The sequence below is a fragment of the Prunus dulcis genome, chromosome 5, assembly GCF_902201215.1.
Source record: "Prunus dulcis chromosome 5, ALMONDv2, whole genome shotgun sequence".
NCBI lineage: Eukaryota > Viridiplantae > Streptophyta > Magnoliopsida > Rosales > Rosaceae > Prunus > Prunus dulcis.
Window position 1 is genome coordinate 16732244 of NC_047654.1, and position 15982 is coordinate 16748225.

Genomic DNA, 15982 nt, shown 5'->3' on the forward strand with positions numbered 1-15982 from the left:
CTCTCTTGCCATTGTTCTACTTTTCAAACATGATAAAAGGTTCTTCCTTGGAACTCCTGAACAGTTAAGTCGCCCGTCTTCAATTAATTATTATTTCTCTTTTAATCCAACAACTATTCAAGTTAATGGTTTTCTTTTTGTCCCTCTTGTTTGATTGAATGCTTGTTTAAATTTAATGTTTATTAAATATGAGTGGAGTTGGTTAATGGAATTATGCTTAGGGGAAATGTGCAAAATGACCTTTTATGTAAATTCAAACACTAAACCTTAAGTATAGAAATAAATAAATATAGTCTAAATTACGAGGAGGGGGACTCGAACTCAGATGCAGAATGGGAACATATTCGCTTTAACCAATGTATGCTTGAATAAATTTCTTAACCAGAAGCCTTTTTTTTATTTTAATGATAGCTAGAAGCTTTTTGCAATAATAACAAAAAGAGAAGAAAAATGAACGTTAAATTTGAAAATGCAAAATGGGCTTGGTGGAGCCAGAAACCGAAGCTGTAGGCATATATAGCTGGGCCTGGAGCACACCAACTCGTGCCCACTGACCAGAGGCTCACTTAAACTTAGCCGCCACCAGCCCAGCAAGCAAGCAGCCGAGCCCCATCAATCTCTCTCTCTCTCTACTTTCGCTTCGCTTGCTTGTGTGCGTGTCTCTCTCTCCTGCGCCAGCGAGCGTTTACTTTGTAGTTTTTAGCCGTCGAAGATTGAGATTAGATCTACGACTCAGAGCTCAGAGGCGTCGCTCGCGGCTCTGCAAAAGCTCAGAGATTAAAAATCTTTTTTATTTTTCCTCAAGGGAAAAAAAAAGAAAAAAAGAAAAAGAAAACCAGCTGATCTCCTCTTTCTTCGCTCTCTCGCCTTTCCTCGCTCGGCTGCGATCCGGCTCAGTCTTTGCGCCGATCCGCTTCCAACTTCCATCATCTCCCTCCATTTGTTTTTCCCTCTCTTTCTCTCTTCTCACTCTTTCTTCCTACTAAAAATCTCTTCGTTTCAAGCTGCTGTCTTTTTCCTACCACAGAGCCAAGGCAAGTGAATGAGTCACTGAGTGAGGGTCTGTGGGAACATCTTTAACCCCTAACCAAAGCCCTAAATTTGATCGGTTTTTTGAATTTCAGGTTTGGTTTCTCCCCAAATGCGAGCTTCACATAGCACCCACTGGGAGATTGTTGGGCAGGAACAGTACTGAGAAGCAAAGCAGCATATAACATGGACTGGGGTGCAAATAACGCTTTTAAAACCTTCAAAGGTACTTATCCCACCAAATTGCCAATTTGCAATTTTTGTACTTCAAATGCTCCCTGAGCTGACTTTCTCAACTTGTAATTAGATTCATATTTTGTTATTAGATTGCTAAGTCATGAGAGTGTTGAATTAATTTGGATGATGAATTACTATAGTCTATCTATATGTGAAAGTTTACTTCTTTTTAACCCTTTTGCATTCAAACCTTAATGTCTATGATCTTTGATGGTTTTCTTTTGTTTCTTGGTGGATTAGATGTGGAACCCAAATCTATGATGGACATGGGGCTCATTCCAACCATTGATTCTGTGGATATTGGTTTGAGCTCCTCAGAACAGGGAAATGCTACTCCTTCAGCGAAACCAAGAAAGAAGACTATGACATCAGTTTATCTCAAGTTTTTCGAGACAGCTGCTGATGGAAAAAGTCGCAGGTGCAAGTTTTGTGGACAAAGCTATTCTATTGCAACTGCCACTGGTAACTTCTCTGGGCCCACAAAATAGTTGCTTTTGTTCTTTGTGCCTTCAAAATTTTAGGGTCGTGATAGTCCAGAGAGTCTAGATCGTATGTTATCAAGCTACAATTCTATGATTATCTGATTTGTAAGAAGCTCAAGTTCTTCATGTGGGGATTATCATTGGTTCATTCATTCTCAATGTGCGATTCCGATATTGGAGTGGATTTGTCAATAGCTTATGGTAGGGTTAAGCTTATCATATTACTAATCTTTCTTTTGTTGTTGAAGGTAATCTGGGAAGGCACCTAAGTAATCGCCATCCCGGTTATGATAAGTCAGGTGATGTTGTCACCAGTTCAGCACCACCACCCATCACTGTAGTCAGGAAACATCAACCTCAATCAAAAGCACCCCAAGTGGATTACAACCATTTAAATTGGTTGCTTGTTAAGTGGCTCGTCTTAGCTTCTCTACCTCCAGCAACATTGGAAGAAAAGTGGCTAGCAAACTCTTATAAGTTTTTAAATCCATCAATACAACTATGGTCAAGCGAGGAGTACAGAAAAACATTTCATGAAGTTTTCAGGAGTATGAAGGAAGTGGTAAGAGCATCTTTGGAACATGTTTCTTCGAAGGTCTCTATAACGCTTGAATTTTGGACTTCATATGAGGAAATTTATTATATGAGTGTCACGTGCCATTGGATTGACGAGAATTGGTCTTTCCAAAAGATGATGCTTGATATCTGTCACATACCTTACCCTTGTGGTGGTGCCGAGATCTATCACTCCCTAGTGAAGGTTCTTAGGCTGTACAACATAGAGAATAGAGTCCTATCATGCACCCATGATAATAGTCAAAGTTCCATGCATGGTTACGTGGATGGTCAGAAGGTGGGGCCCTTCTGTTATATCCCCTGCTCTGCTCATGTTTTGAACTTGATCATAGATGATGGATTGAGAACCACAAAGCCGGTGATCTCGAAGATTCGAGAGTTTGCAATAGGGTTAAATGCATCCTCAGAGATGTCTGAGGATTTTACTCAATTCACAGCAGCTTACCAGGAAAGTACATGGAAAATGCCACTTGATACATCAACACGGTGGAGCGGCAATTATCAAATGCTCGACATTGTGTGCAAGGTACGCTAATTACATGATATTGGACGACATCTTTAAATGAATCATGGGCTGTGTGATATCCTTAACTCTCTCTCTCTCTCTCCCCACTTTAGTCGATGATTAAGTGGCTGAGGTGACATTGTTTTTATCTTTATTTTTAATGCAGGCTTCTAAGTCTATGGATGCTGTTATCAGGAAGTATGAGACGCTAGGCAGTAGGATGCTGCTGAGCTCTGCAGAGAAGAATGCAGTCAGTAATGTGCATCGATATCTACAACCATTCTACAAAACCACAAACAACATGTGCACGAACAAGTTGCCCACTGTTGGGCTGGTTCTTTTCTTCATGGATCACATTTCTGAGACAATTGCTGCTTGCAGAGATTCTCACCTTCACCCAGACTTGTTAAAAAATGCTGCTAAAGAAATGGCTGAAAAGGTTAGAGGTTACAATAACCAAGTTTGCAACATAATCATATACATGACCGCAGTTCTTGATCCTCGAATCAAAGGAGAGCTAATTCCTGAGAGCCTCAACGCAGAAAATTTTCTCGACGAAGCAAGAACTCATTTCATTAGAAATTATTCGACGAGTCATTTCCCATCCATGACTAGTGGATACAGTGCTCAAGAACTAGAAGAGGGATGCAATGTCTCTTTTGCAGAGGAAATAGCAAGAAAGAAAAGAAGGGCAAACATGAGTAGCGCAACTGATGAGCTCACTCAATATCTGTCGGAGCCTCCGGCTCCAATAGCAACAGATGTTCTGGAATGGTGGAAGGTCAATAGTATGCGCTACCCACGGCTTTCTCTGATGGCTCGGGATTTCTTGGCAGTGCAGGCAGTTTCAGTGGCACCGGAAGAACTGTTCTGTGGCAAAGGTGATGAAATTTACAAGCAGCGGTTTTGTATGCCGCATGATAGCACGCAAGCTCTGCTTTGCATAAGGTCATGGCTACAAGGTGGGATGAAACTGAAGTATAAGACAACTGAAATAGATTTTGAGCGGTTGATGGAATTGGCAACAACTGCAGCTACAGCTGATAATACCACTCCTGGCTCTGAGAAGAAACAAAAATACTGAAGGGAACACTGATGATCTAGGTCATACATATTTTGACATGCCAACTACTAATCCCACTTAAAAAGAGGGGAAATGACATTTTAAGCATTTCGAAATGCTATGTTGTACGTATTAATTAGGCCACAATTTCATATTCGGATCGGGTGTACAGTTGAAAATTGTGATAATGCTAACCAGAGAAGGAGACCATCAAATATCATCTTATGAGTGGGAAGAGTAGATTTCAGGTTCTGCAGAGTGGAAGATTTAGTGATCACCCATATGAATTTGTTTTCTTTGACTTATTCGAACATTTTTACCCTAATTTCTTCCTCTCCATACCTTCCCGATTTTCTGTAATTCATATTTCAGTTTAGCAATTTAAGATCTTGCATCTGCTCAGCAGGAGCAAACAGAGATAATTCGTTGAAAACATGACACCTTAACTATAACACTATAATTCAATTATCTCGACAAAATTCAGGTAAAAAATGCAACAAGATATTCCAAAACATACATGATACATGAAAGTTGAAACCACCTCCACAACTGTCAGGAGAGGCTATACAATGCACTCTTCACTGAGTCGTATACCAACAAAATTTTAAACCCAGCTACCTCTGCGTCTTTCAACCCCAAAATTAATGTTTCATTTCGCACGAGCTCCTTATCAAATGTTTACAAAAAATCAAGTTTTATTCTCCTGTGCATGACAATCACCAGCCTGTAAAATGAATCCTACCACAGAATATGTAACTATTTTAGTTCCTCCAAAGTCGCTCTGCTTTAAAGTTTCCTATGCCCATAAGTGCTCTCTCCCATATTCGCGCACAATGACAGGCACGCTTGTGGGTGGAATCTGCAGTAAAATTAAAAACAAAACTGTGAAAACTAGTAATCAAGAAAATTCTTACACATCAAGAACACTAGGCACAACTTTACTGCCCAAGAATCAAGATGCAACTGAAATATGGGATTCTACATACATGCATCTGGGCACATAATACATTAACTAAAGCAATGGATAATTGTCTTTTATGTGCGTATTTGACACATAATAGGCTAAAACCATTACTTCTAAAAAGAGATAACCGGCTGTATCATATGCCAACATAGTTAGAGCTAGGTAAAAATAAAAACGAAATATAAAAGCAAAAGCCAAAAATGACTTACCATGCCATAATCTGTGACAATCATAGATATATAATCTGATGGAGTAGCATCATACCTGTTACACATGAAGAAGTGTATTAAGAATCATTCTAGACAGTGTTAACAAGTTTTCATTCTTTATATTGAACCATATGAAAGCTTACATTAAATTCAGAAGTTGCAGATTTTCCTTATTAGCCCAATTATCCAGATAATTTACATCAGTTCTTCCAGAAACCTTCGCAATAGCATCTGGGTCACCTGAAAGAAGTACGAAGATGCTACATAGTCATTTTCAGGAGGAAAATATGTACAAAAACAAGCAACAGGAATACGCAAGCTCAGAGCACATACAAGAACCAACATACCTAGTTCGTTAGAGCAAATTGAATCAAGCTGTACCCTTTCATGAAACTTGTAAGCTTCACAGCAAATTAAGACTGGAACACAAAATGCATGAGCAACCATAGCAACACAAGCAGTTCCTACTCTCGAATATACAGTTCCATTAGATAATACCGAGGCAGCTCCCAAAAACACTCGTGTTACTTCATGCATGATATAAGACACAGCATTTATATGAGTATATGTACAACTCAGACCCTTTGCCACCAGCCTGCGAAGTAATGCTTGGCCTTCAAGCTTCGGACGTGAGTCTACTACCACAACACGGAACTGTTTCCCCAGTTCATGGGCATATAGCAGAATCATCTCAACAACACATGATGATCCATATGTGAGAAGGACATCCCCGTCCCTGACCTTCGTAGCAGCATGCCTAACTATCACCTTATCCGCAAGTATTATCTTCTCATTTATAAAACGGTCAATTTCTGAACAAAGTGTAGATTTCGCTTCAGATTCAGATAGAGTCAAGGGCAATTTGGCAATACGACTCTTCAGAAACCTAATTGCATTTCCCATGCTAATCGAAAGTGGCCTGCATTCAATGAAAAATGAGACATAACTACTAATTTTTGCTGTTAAATCTCTGACAAGGGTTTTCTCTGGAGGTGTGGTGTAGTCTCTAATGGCTTCCTGAAATGCTTGAAGCATTGCGATACAACGAGCATTACCCCCGGATATTTCTCCAGCCAAATACTGCAGTCCAACCTGACAAATGTCCATATTTATATATACATTATCAGCCATGCGGATGATGATTTACAAGACAGACCAAAAATGATGAACAAACAATAACTAGTTTCCTAAAATAAATACCTTATAAATGGCAGGATGCATAGGATCAAGTTGGAAAAACTTTGACTCAAGATCAGGAAGCTGAGTTCCATGTTCATATTGAGGCAAATGCCGGAACAGTTCAACTCTGTTTTTAGCTTCAGTCTGATTGACCAGTGCACGCCTTTTTGCCTTATCCACTCGGTTCTTATCATCAAACTGCATACGTGGAGGAGGAACATCTTTCTTCCTTTCTTTCTCTGGTGGTCGATCGCCCCCCTTCTTGTCAGAAGCAGCCACCGAAGATGCAACTGGAGGAGGATCCCTCTTTTGCAGAGACTGCTTTGCAGGCTTACCAGAAGCCCCACCCCGAGTTACAGCAGCAGGTTTTTTCCCCTCAGCTGTAATTTATAATGGATGAGAAACATAAGAACAGTTAATACATGGATCGTATTAAGGGGAATTCCAAACACACAGAGAAAAATCCAAAATTAAAAAGGTAAAGAAACAGAAAGTACTTCATAGTTAATACATGGTTAGACTTGTTCTAACTTAATCTTAGTTAAAACTTATGAGATGATGTTTACACGCCTCAACGCAATTAACAAGTACTTCAATAGTTCCTTTGTAACACATATGAAGGACTACAAGTCACAAAATACATTAATAAAAATGGATTGTAACAATTTGATTTTTGAGCAGCTAAATCACATTAACAAGGCAATAGAAGCTACCTCACCTTTAGCAGCAGCTTTTGCAGCGCGTTGAGCCTCCTGCAAGGCACGCCTTTCAGCTTTTGTTGTTGTCTTGGACTTCAAGGGTTCTGAATTTGATGGAACTTCCTTTTGCTCCTTTGAAACCTCTTCTCCGCTCTTTTCTGCAAGAAATAGCCAACCTAATTAGCACATACTCTTACCCAAGCCAATTTGCATTGCGAATTTGCAATCTTTAATTAACTTATACAAATGCAACAACAAATCATACACCAATGCAGTTACTTCAATTCAATTTCTGAATGCAATTCACACATGCATGAAGCAAGTAGAAATTCAGTGACCATAAGCAATTAATTACCAGGAACTTCAAGAGGAGCTTTCACTGTGGCCGAGTCGAATCCTCCGCCGGGAAAACTCGAAGCCAACTTTCCGGAGTCGCTCCGCCGATACCATCGGACCGAGGACTCGTCCGAGAACTCGAGTGTCGCATCTCCAACCCGACTAGAAGGCGAGGCTGTCACCGGCGAGGTACCTAACAACGACTCCGAGGGGTTGTAGCTGCCCACCGGCACGCGCTCCCCGGCTTCCTTGCGCCTTGACGCCGATTCTGGCACCGGTAAGGCGGCCGTACGGATCGCGACGGTGTCGGAAAGGCGACGCGACGGAGGGATCATGACAGGATAGAGGGAGTTGCTCGCCGGAGATTCGGAGAGAGGAGGTGAGCTCGCGATTGGCGGACCGGACAGGGTCCGACTGGGTGCGGTTTCGGCGTTCGGGGTGAAGAAGCCGACTTGGCGGACCTTGGGGTCGATCACGGTTCGCGAGGCGCGACGCGCATCCATGGACAGCGAGAATCAGTCGCTAGGGTATTGATTTTCCGGTGGAAAGAAAGAGAAGGAACTGTTAACTTGTTAGTGGTGAAGGAGTAGATGCCGTGGAGGGTTTTACTAACGGAAATTAGGGTGTCGTATTGATCAAGTTTAAAGCTTTTGGGTTTTGACAAGTTTCCGATAAAAAGAGACTTTCCGAGCTCCGCTGTTTTTCTTTGTCGTGTGTAAGTTTTTTTAACCTTTTCCAACCAAGAGAAAAGTTTTATTTACCCTTTCAAATAGACAAGTCATGAATTGTAAGTTCGCAACTCTCTTTAAAGTATTTAAAATTTTAAAGAAATTATAAAATAAAATAAATAAATGAAAAAGTATTGGTTGATCATAAGAACATCTCTCTTAATTATACGAGGAATGTTTTCTAATCTTTTTCTTTGGACTTTCTCTCTTTTTTGCTTGATATGTGTCATTCTTCTTGCACTTAAAACAATGCTATTAATATATTATACAAGTTAACTTTTGTTTTCTAAGTTTACTCTTATTAAATGTATACAATTTATCCCAAAAAAAATTCACGACTTTCTTACCATCTTTTTACTTTTTTTCTAACGTAAATTATTTTTTTTAAAGAAAATATATGCTTTTAAGAGGAAATGTCCCTTTTAATTTTTTTTAATTTTTTTTTAACACAAAAGGTTTAGACAGGAAAAAAAAAAGTATTTAAAAAAAGGGGACATTTCCTCTTTTTTGAAAAAAAGCATACATTTTCTTTATAAAAAAAATAATTGACGTTTAAAAAAAATTTAATAAGATAGTAAGAAAGTTGTGAATTTTTTTTGGATAAATTAAATAAATTTAATAAGGGTAAACTTGGAAAGCAAAAGTTTACTTGTATAATATATTAATGACATTGTTTTAAGTGCAAAGAGAATGACACATATCAAGCAAAAAAAAGAAAAAGTTCAAAAAAGAAGGTTAGAGAGAAGATTTCTAACATTTCCCTAATTATATATGGAACCCGTACGAATGCTAATGACCTTTTTCAGTGATGATGGCTTCCCAATCCATGGGATGGAATGGGATGGGACCAGCAAAAATATCCTACTCGTCTTTATTTTGATCTCATCTTGTCTTCTGCTACCTGCTAAACAAAACGGGACCAACCAATTAATTTGTGTTCATATATATTCTCATCGTATGTGCAAATAGCGGGCTTGGTCTTCTTCACACACTCTGTCCTCATTCCCACCGAGAAAAAAGGGGAAGAAAAAAATCTCAGAGAAATGGAAACATGTTCTTCCATGGGATAAGATGAACCACTACGAGCTATGTATCTTCACATATTTTGATGGTGAAATAACACACTGAATTTCAGAGTTTCTGAAACTCCTGTGAGGCCTACATGATCATCAAAATAAGCTTTCTGGCTGTGGCTTCAATTGCAGCATATGCAGTTTCACACAAAAACAGCAACTACACCAGGAAGCAACTAGACTCCGCCCCCATCAAGCCTCCGGGTACTTCATTCTTTTTGCTGTTTTCATATTGTTTGGCCTTGTTTCTGTCTTAAAGGAAGTGACTTTATCAAATTTGTTTAGTGTTTTCCAGTTTTCTTGTTTGTTAATTCATGTGGTCATTGATGGTGCTTGCTTGTACTTCAGAGAATGATGGCTCAAACTTCCAACAGCAACAGAACGAAGGAGAGATGGAAGATGAGGAGGAGGCGGCTGAAATATGTAGAAACAAACAAATGAACAGTCTGAGTGAAATAGAGCTCTTGGTAAAGGATCTGCAGCAGAGGAAAGTGAGGCTTGAAAAGAAACTGCTAGAATTATGTGTTCTGAAAGAAGAGCAATCGTACATGGCTCACTTGCAAAGGCATATGGAGGACAAGTCTGCAGAGATTGGCATGCTTAATGTCACCATTGCTTCTTTGCAGGCTGAGAGGAAGGTTCTTCAGGAAGATGCCAAGCAGTGTGTTTTGGCAAAGAAGCAGCTGGAGATGGCAAAGAAGATGATAGTAGAAATGCAGAAGAAGATGGATTCTAATGAGAGCAGCATTATGAAGGGAAGGCTGTTGGTGATGGAAGAACAAGTTTCCAGCTTTCCCAAGGATGAAATCTCAGTCAGAGATGCCATAGCTGAGAAGAAGCTCAAAGCTGTTAAAAATGTTGAGTTGGAAGTTTTAAAGATGAAGAGGAGAAACAAAGAGCTTGAGCTAGAAAAGAGGGAATTGGCAGTCAAGTTGGTCTCTGCTGAAGCCAGAATAAGTACCCTGTCCAGCATGACTGAGGTTGATATAAATTCCTATTAGTTTAGGCTTAACAAATTTATTGAAACAGAGGGCTTCTTTACTTGAAACACTAGCTAAAAATTTATCACACACACCATATGTTTTTCTTGCAGTGTGAAACCGTTGCCAAGGTTGAAGAAGAAATAAGCAGGTTGAGGCATACCAATGCGGACCTCTCAAGGCAATTTGAAAGGCTGCAGAAAAACAGATTTGAAATGGTCCAAGAACGTGTGTACCAGCGCTGTCTCTACACTTGCTTGAGATTTGAAACCCAAATCCACAACAGTTCAAGCCATAAATCTCATGAGAAAAATGAACCATTGATATCATCAAATCCCAGTTACTATAGCCCTTCTTCTCACGCATCTTCAACTAGTTTGAGCGATGAAATTGAGACTACCACCATTGACAGCTCCTCTTCAAGTAGCCAAAGAAGTATCAACAAGAAATCTGGTTTCATACATAGAATTAAGAGGTGGGGAAGAAGCAATGATGAGTCAGATGCCATTTCATTATCAGATAGGTCTTCTGGAGGAAACTCCCTGAGCAAGAAAGGTCTGGTTCGCAGGTTTTCCACAGCAATGGTTCCAGTGAAGAAGACTTCCATTCTGAGAAACAAAGGTGACAGTGGAACCAGTTCTTCTTCTCCATCCTCCAAGACACCAACAAGTTCATCTAGAGGGAGGAGAAGAGTCTCATTTAGTGATTCAGTCAAATCAACAACAGATCAATACTCTATGCCAAAGCCATTTGACCATCAGAGGGTATTAATGAATTCAACCCAAAATTACAACAAGATTGAATTTGAGGGAGAGGCACAAGAAGAAGACCCTTCATCACCAGAAGTGAGTGTTCCCGCAACAAATCCCACATTGACCAAAGATGACACCAACATTTCTGAAATTGCTGACACAGAAGTAGGGTTGAACAAAAAGACCATGCCTTTGCCTTGTGTGGATTTTGTTGCTGAGAAGGAGAACAAGGTGGATACAAATAATGTTGTGGGTTTTGTTGCTGCATTATTTTTGCTCCTCTTCATCTTAGTTGCCCGTCTTACATATTATACAGCTAGCTAGGCCTCCTCCTCCATTTATGCTATTAATTCAGCTCACCAAGATTAAGTCATTAAGTATATCTTAATTATCTCAATCATCTAGATCATCAACCAAAACACCATCTAATTATACACATAAATTTGGATAGTATACCTGCACCTGCACCTGCACCACACAAGAATCCCCCCACCGAATTCTTAGACATAGAAAAGGTCAAGTAGTCTCCAACACTCATCTAGGACACACCAAACTTGTCTCCCTCCACGTGTCCCCCTGCATGTCTCCAACCTCAAATCCTCCCCACACCTGTCCCTTGAAACCCCATCACCTCTTTCTTAATATCCCGCACCTCTCTCTCACTAGTTCACTTCTCTCTCGATCATCCATGGCGGACCGTCACCAAAACCAAACCCAAACCCAGCAGCAGCAACCGCAGAGAGCCCCAAGACCCACCAACACCAACAACCCGGCCTCTACAAATGCTTCCACATTCCTACGTAGACTCCAAGGACATGCCCCGAACTCAACCCAGCTCGTCGGTTTCTTGACGCTCCTCGTCTCCGGCGCCATTCTCCTCCTCCTCACCGGCCTCACCGTCACCGCCACAATTCTCGGCCTGATCTTGTTCACGCCTCTAATCATCATCTCCAGCCCCATATGGGTCCCAGTAGGCGCCCTCCTCTTCCTGACCGTTGCCGGGTTCGTCTCCATGTGCGGCTTCGGAGCGGCGGCGGTGGCCGTTTCATCTTGGATGTACAGGTACTTCAAGGGAATGCACCCGCCCGGTTCGGACCGGGTCGACTACGCGAGGAGCCGGATTTACGACACGGCGAGCCATGTGAAGGATTATGCTCGAGAGTACGGTGGGTATTTGCATAGTAAGGTCAAGGATGCTGCTCCAGGAGCTTAACGACCGTTCGATCTAGCTGGGAAATTATATTTTTTTTTGGTCACTTTTTGTTTTTTGCACCGGTCCGGTTTATTGTTGAGCCTGCAGTGCAGATATGTTGGACCCGGTTTTTTTTCCTTACGTGTCATGTCTGGTATTTGGTTTGTTTCTTTTTCTTTTTTTTTATATATAAAAATCTTTTTGGGCTCGAATTTTAAAGGCTTTATTGGGTTCTGTACATGGTCTGGGCTGGGCTGCTGTTGATTGTTTCAGTTATGGGTTTCGTGGTGCAATCTTGTTCCTCCTTTTTTCTCTTTTATGCTTTCGTGAGTTTTTAAAAAAATTTATTTGAACCGGAAAATTCGAAACAAGAAGAATGAAAAAAAAAATATAAATAATATTTGATCTGGTTTGACCAAAACTTAAAATTGAATATGGTGGCTTTTTATAGTCTGATATATGACCACAATAAATGTCACGTATTATGTTTGGTAGTTGCTAAACAGACCCAATACTTAATTTCATAGCGTAACAAATCAACGACGTGTCTCATGGGCCAGGCAGAAAAAATAGTGGTTCGCAGTCCGTTTCTTTTTACTCAAGTTTCTTTGTACTCAAGTTTGAACATAAATCTTCTGAGACTATACAGTCCAGGCAAATTTGAACATAAATCTTCTGAGACTATACAGTCCAGGCAGAAAAAATAGTGGTCCGTGGTCCGTTTCTTTGTATTCAAGTTTGAACACAAATCTTCTGATACATATAGCTGATGTTCTCTTTCTCAAACAAAAATGAAAAAATGAAATGAAACTGAATTTCCCCAAAAGTTGCTCAGAGTTGACCCTGGGAGAGTCAAACACGAGGACTTCGTCGTTGATGTATACTCCCCTCCCTCATATCTTTTTCTCATTAAATACCAAAAATCAAAGTCTTAAGTCTAAGACAGAATCAATTCATTAATATAATGCATTGCGATTTAGTAAATGAAAGCACTGGTTAAATATTTTGGTTTAGTAAATGAAAGCATGGTTTTCCTTTAAAGATGACCACACCATAGACAAAACACCTTTTATTAATATAAACATCAAATTAATTAAAGAATAATCATTAAATTTGAAGCGTTCATGTTCATTAAATAGATATATTCCATAGCTGCAGCTTTATGGAGGCTGACTTGAAATGATAGGAGAGGAATTTGTTACCCCCTCCCCCCCTCTTCTCTACCCCTTGTCTCCCCCTTGGCCTTTCGTTAAAGATAATGATAACATAAGAGAGTACCATGGAATATGATGTCCGTTTCGAATTTCAACTCAACCCAAAAAGTAACACGATCATCACACAATTTTGAGACCCATTAAGTGTATAGTGGATCACAATGGGGCCTATGCATTGTGAATGGATCACAATGGATTCGGAAGCTATAGTAATAACATATTAGAGTGGTTTTTTTATGGGGTTATAGAAATTTGTTTATTATTAAATAACGAGTCGTAGATATGTCTCCATATTAAATAGCATGTTATCGATACATTTTCAACAGTATATATGCTTTACATAGAATTTAACGATACAAATAGATATAACATCCAACATACGTGATGACTATAATCACATAACATATATCAAATTATTTGGTAACAAAAAAACATTATGGTATTACTTAATTTGTTGGTTTAGAATCCAACCACACATTGATTTGGTAATGAACACTAAAAAAACCCACAAGGCCATATATTTTATTAAAACTAGTCACCCACAATTTAAAATGGTGCCAAAATCCAAATGTCTCCTCCGATATATGTACACAGCAGCCCAGCACCTGTTCATACAGGGGAAGTTCAACTACCAAAATCCGACGGCGACGACGTCGTACGTCAACTGTGGCCCCTAAACCCCATACAACAAGCCCCCGCCCACCAATAAACACACATGTGTGACACGTCACAACACAACAGTCTTGTGAAATTACCAAGAAACTACAAAACGAGAGACTAATTAACATAACAATTAATCAGAGAATATTAACATAAACATTCTGTTTAATTTTCATTCTTCTCCGATGATATATTTGAAAATTCAACGGCGACTTCTTCAGTTTCTCTTATGAGCGGCCCTCTCGAGGTACCCAGGCAAGGGACTCGCACGTGGGGACCGGAGAGGTGCTCCGTTCAGCTGGTTCCCGTGACTATCGTAATAAATCGCACCCGAGAAATCCAACGGCTCGCACTTGTCCCCCATCAGGATAGACCTCTGCCAGACCCCGCCGTTCCCCCACTCTTCCTCCTTATCCTCGAGGTGGGCGTCCGCCGATTCCTCACCAATCTTTTTCCTGTGCAGGAACGTGATCGCCTTGTTGCTTATGGTCGACATCAGCTGCTTCGGCTTCCTCATCGGCGATGACTTGGGGGCGATTTTCGAGTTATTAGCGCTCCTCGGCTTAGCCTTGAGCTTCTTGGAGAGGCGGCTGGCTATGTCGACCAGAGCCGAGACGGAGTTGATCATCCGGGCTTTGGATTTCAGGCGCGCCGGACAGTCCGAGCTGGGATATTCCGTGCCTGTACGGAGACGACGGTCCATGTGTTCGTCGTTTTTGTGTTTTGAGGAAAGCTGAAAATGGCGGGGAGGGATATTTTGCGGTGTTTATTGGTCTCAAGTGGGGGGTGGTGTGTATGTATTATATATATAGGTGAAGCGCGAGTTTAGGTGACCGGTTATTGCCGGTAGCTTTTTTTATATTCTTTTTTTTGGATGGAGAGTTGGGGGTGAACTGGTGAATTTCGGGTTGACTTGAACTAGTTTTTATTCAAGTTTGGTAATGTAGAACTATAAGAGAGAGAAATGATTCATGAAAAGGTGGTGCGCAAAACATTTATATTGTCATCAAATTCCTAAACCCTAAATTCATGCATCGTATTTGGAAATTCCTTTTTTGCTTATGTTCTTTCCTTAATTTGAATTGACAATGAAGATTAGGATTGCATTTAAAATTTGTTACCAAAAGATTAGAAGAGAAATACCAACTTTCCTTAAGTAGATGTTTCTTGAAGCTTAAGTATTGATATGATAGAATACTACAGTAATATTCTCATTCAGTAAATTTTGTACGTGTGTTATAATATAAGTGGATATTTATTAATATCATTTCTTAAAAAGAGAAAAATAAAGCTTGTCGTCTATCAATATTATAATACGTATACAAAATGTGCATTTGCTTCTTACTATATTACCTTTTTTCATTCAAGAAATCAAATCGTCAGAGGCATATACTTGTTGGGTCGTGAGATGGGTCAGTGTAGACAATAGATTGAGGAAATTGTTTGTTTTTCCGGTGTAAAAAGATTGAAGATCCTGTTTACTGGTGGTAGGAATATGAATAGTGTTGAGCGACGAGAGAAGTGAGGAACAAGTGGTTGTAGTTTCAGTGAAGTCTGCAATAACTATTGGTCTGCAGGTGCAGCTGCTGAGGTCCTACATAAAGTGGATTATTGGACCAAGTATTATTTGCAACTTGGAATGGAAATTCTGACTGACCGACTAAGTCTTTCTTTCGCCCACCCTTTTCATATTGAAGACTTTCCTTCTTATTTTTCTTTTTTGTTTTCTGGTGGTGTCTGTTTTAAAACCACTATCTCCTTCCTTCCTTCCTTCCTTTCTTCTGTACTTACTTATCATCATCATGACTCATGAAGCATAAATCTTTGCCCACCTCCAATCTTATCAAACACTTCCATTATTATTATAATTATTCCAAATTGGATTTTTACTACCTAATAACTCCTTCAAGTCTAAAGCTAATCATTGATCTATATATATGGTAAACAGGTTGATGTCCATAATGTTATTGTTTCTTACTCGCGTCATGCCATATTTATTATGTTAAACGAGTTTAGTGGGATGAGATTAATCCACTACAAGCCACCACCGTCCTCTTTGGAGATATATTATCCACACAAAGAGACAGCATAGCTCCCAAAATATT

At 39.9% G+C, this 15982-nt stretch overlaps 5 protein-coding genes across 5 annotated transcripts; 3 read left to right on the forward strand and 2 right to left on the reverse strand.

Moving 5' to 3' along the window:
- The first annotated feature begins 678 nt into the window (after nucleotides 1-678).
- Nucleotides 679-4314, forward strand: LOC117627362 (zinc finger BED domain-containing protein DAYSLEEPER). The gene is made up of 5 exons (XM_034359428.1): nucleotides 679-1034; nucleotides 1125-1255; nucleotides 1507-1728; nucleotides 1997-2850; nucleotides 2996-4314. Exons 2-5 carry the CDS (start codon nucleotides 1216-1218, stop codon nucleotides 3911-3913), a joined length of 2034 nt encoding a protein of 677 aa, XP_034215319.1. The 5' UTR covers nucleotides 679-1034; nucleotides 1125-1215; the 3' UTR covers nucleotides 3914-4314.
- A 20-nt stretch (nucleotides 4315-4334) lies between these two features.
- Nucleotides 4335-8011, reverse strand: LOC117627363 (translation initiation factor eIF-2B subunit delta). The gene is made up of 7 exons (XM_034359429.1): nucleotides 7298-8011; nucleotides 6963-7100; nucleotides 6266-6624; nucleotides 5413-6157; nucleotides 5209-5305; nucleotides 5066-5120; nucleotides 4335-4751 (listed from the first exon to the last, which is right to left on the reverse strand). Exons 1-7 carry the CDS (start codon nucleotides 7779-7781, stop codon nucleotides 4689-4691), a joined length of 1941 nt encoding a protein of 646 aa, XP_034215320.1. The 5' UTR covers nucleotides 7782-8011; the 3' UTR covers nucleotides 4335-4688.
- A 950-nt stretch (nucleotides 8012-8961) lies between these two features.
- LOC117629186 (protein CHUP1, chloroplastic-like) lies at nucleotides 8962-11148 on the forward strand. The gene is made up of 3 exons (XM_034361690.1): nucleotides 8962-9283; nucleotides 9428-10059; nucleotides 10173-11148. The coding sequence occupies exons 1-3, from the start codon at nucleotides 9169-9171 to the stop codon at nucleotides 11133-11135; spliced, it is 1710 nt and encodes a 569-aa protein (XP_034217581.1). The 5' UTR covers nucleotides 8962-9168; the 3' UTR covers nucleotides 11136-11148.
- A 120-nt stretch (nucleotides 11149-11268) lies between these two features.
- LOC117629187 (oleosin 1-like) lies at nucleotides 11269-12286 on the forward strand. Its single transcript, XM_034361691.1, has one exon. The coding sequence runs from the start codon at nucleotides 11392-11394 to the stop codon at nucleotides 12022-12024; it is 633 nt and encodes a 210-aa protein (XP_034217582.1). The 5' UTR covers nucleotides 11269-11391; the 3' UTR covers nucleotides 12025-12286.
- A 1412-nt stretch (nucleotides 12287-13698) lies between these two features.
- LOC117628106 lies at nucleotides 13699-14641 on the reverse strand. Its single transcript, XM_034360472.1, has one exon. It carries the CDS (start codon nucleotides 14578-14580, stop codon nucleotides 14095-14097), a length of 486 nt encoding a protein of 161 aa, XP_034216363.1. The 5' UTR covers nucleotides 14581-14641; the 3' UTR covers nucleotides 13699-14094.
- Between the last annotated feature and the right edge of the window lie 1341 nt (nucleotides 14642-15982).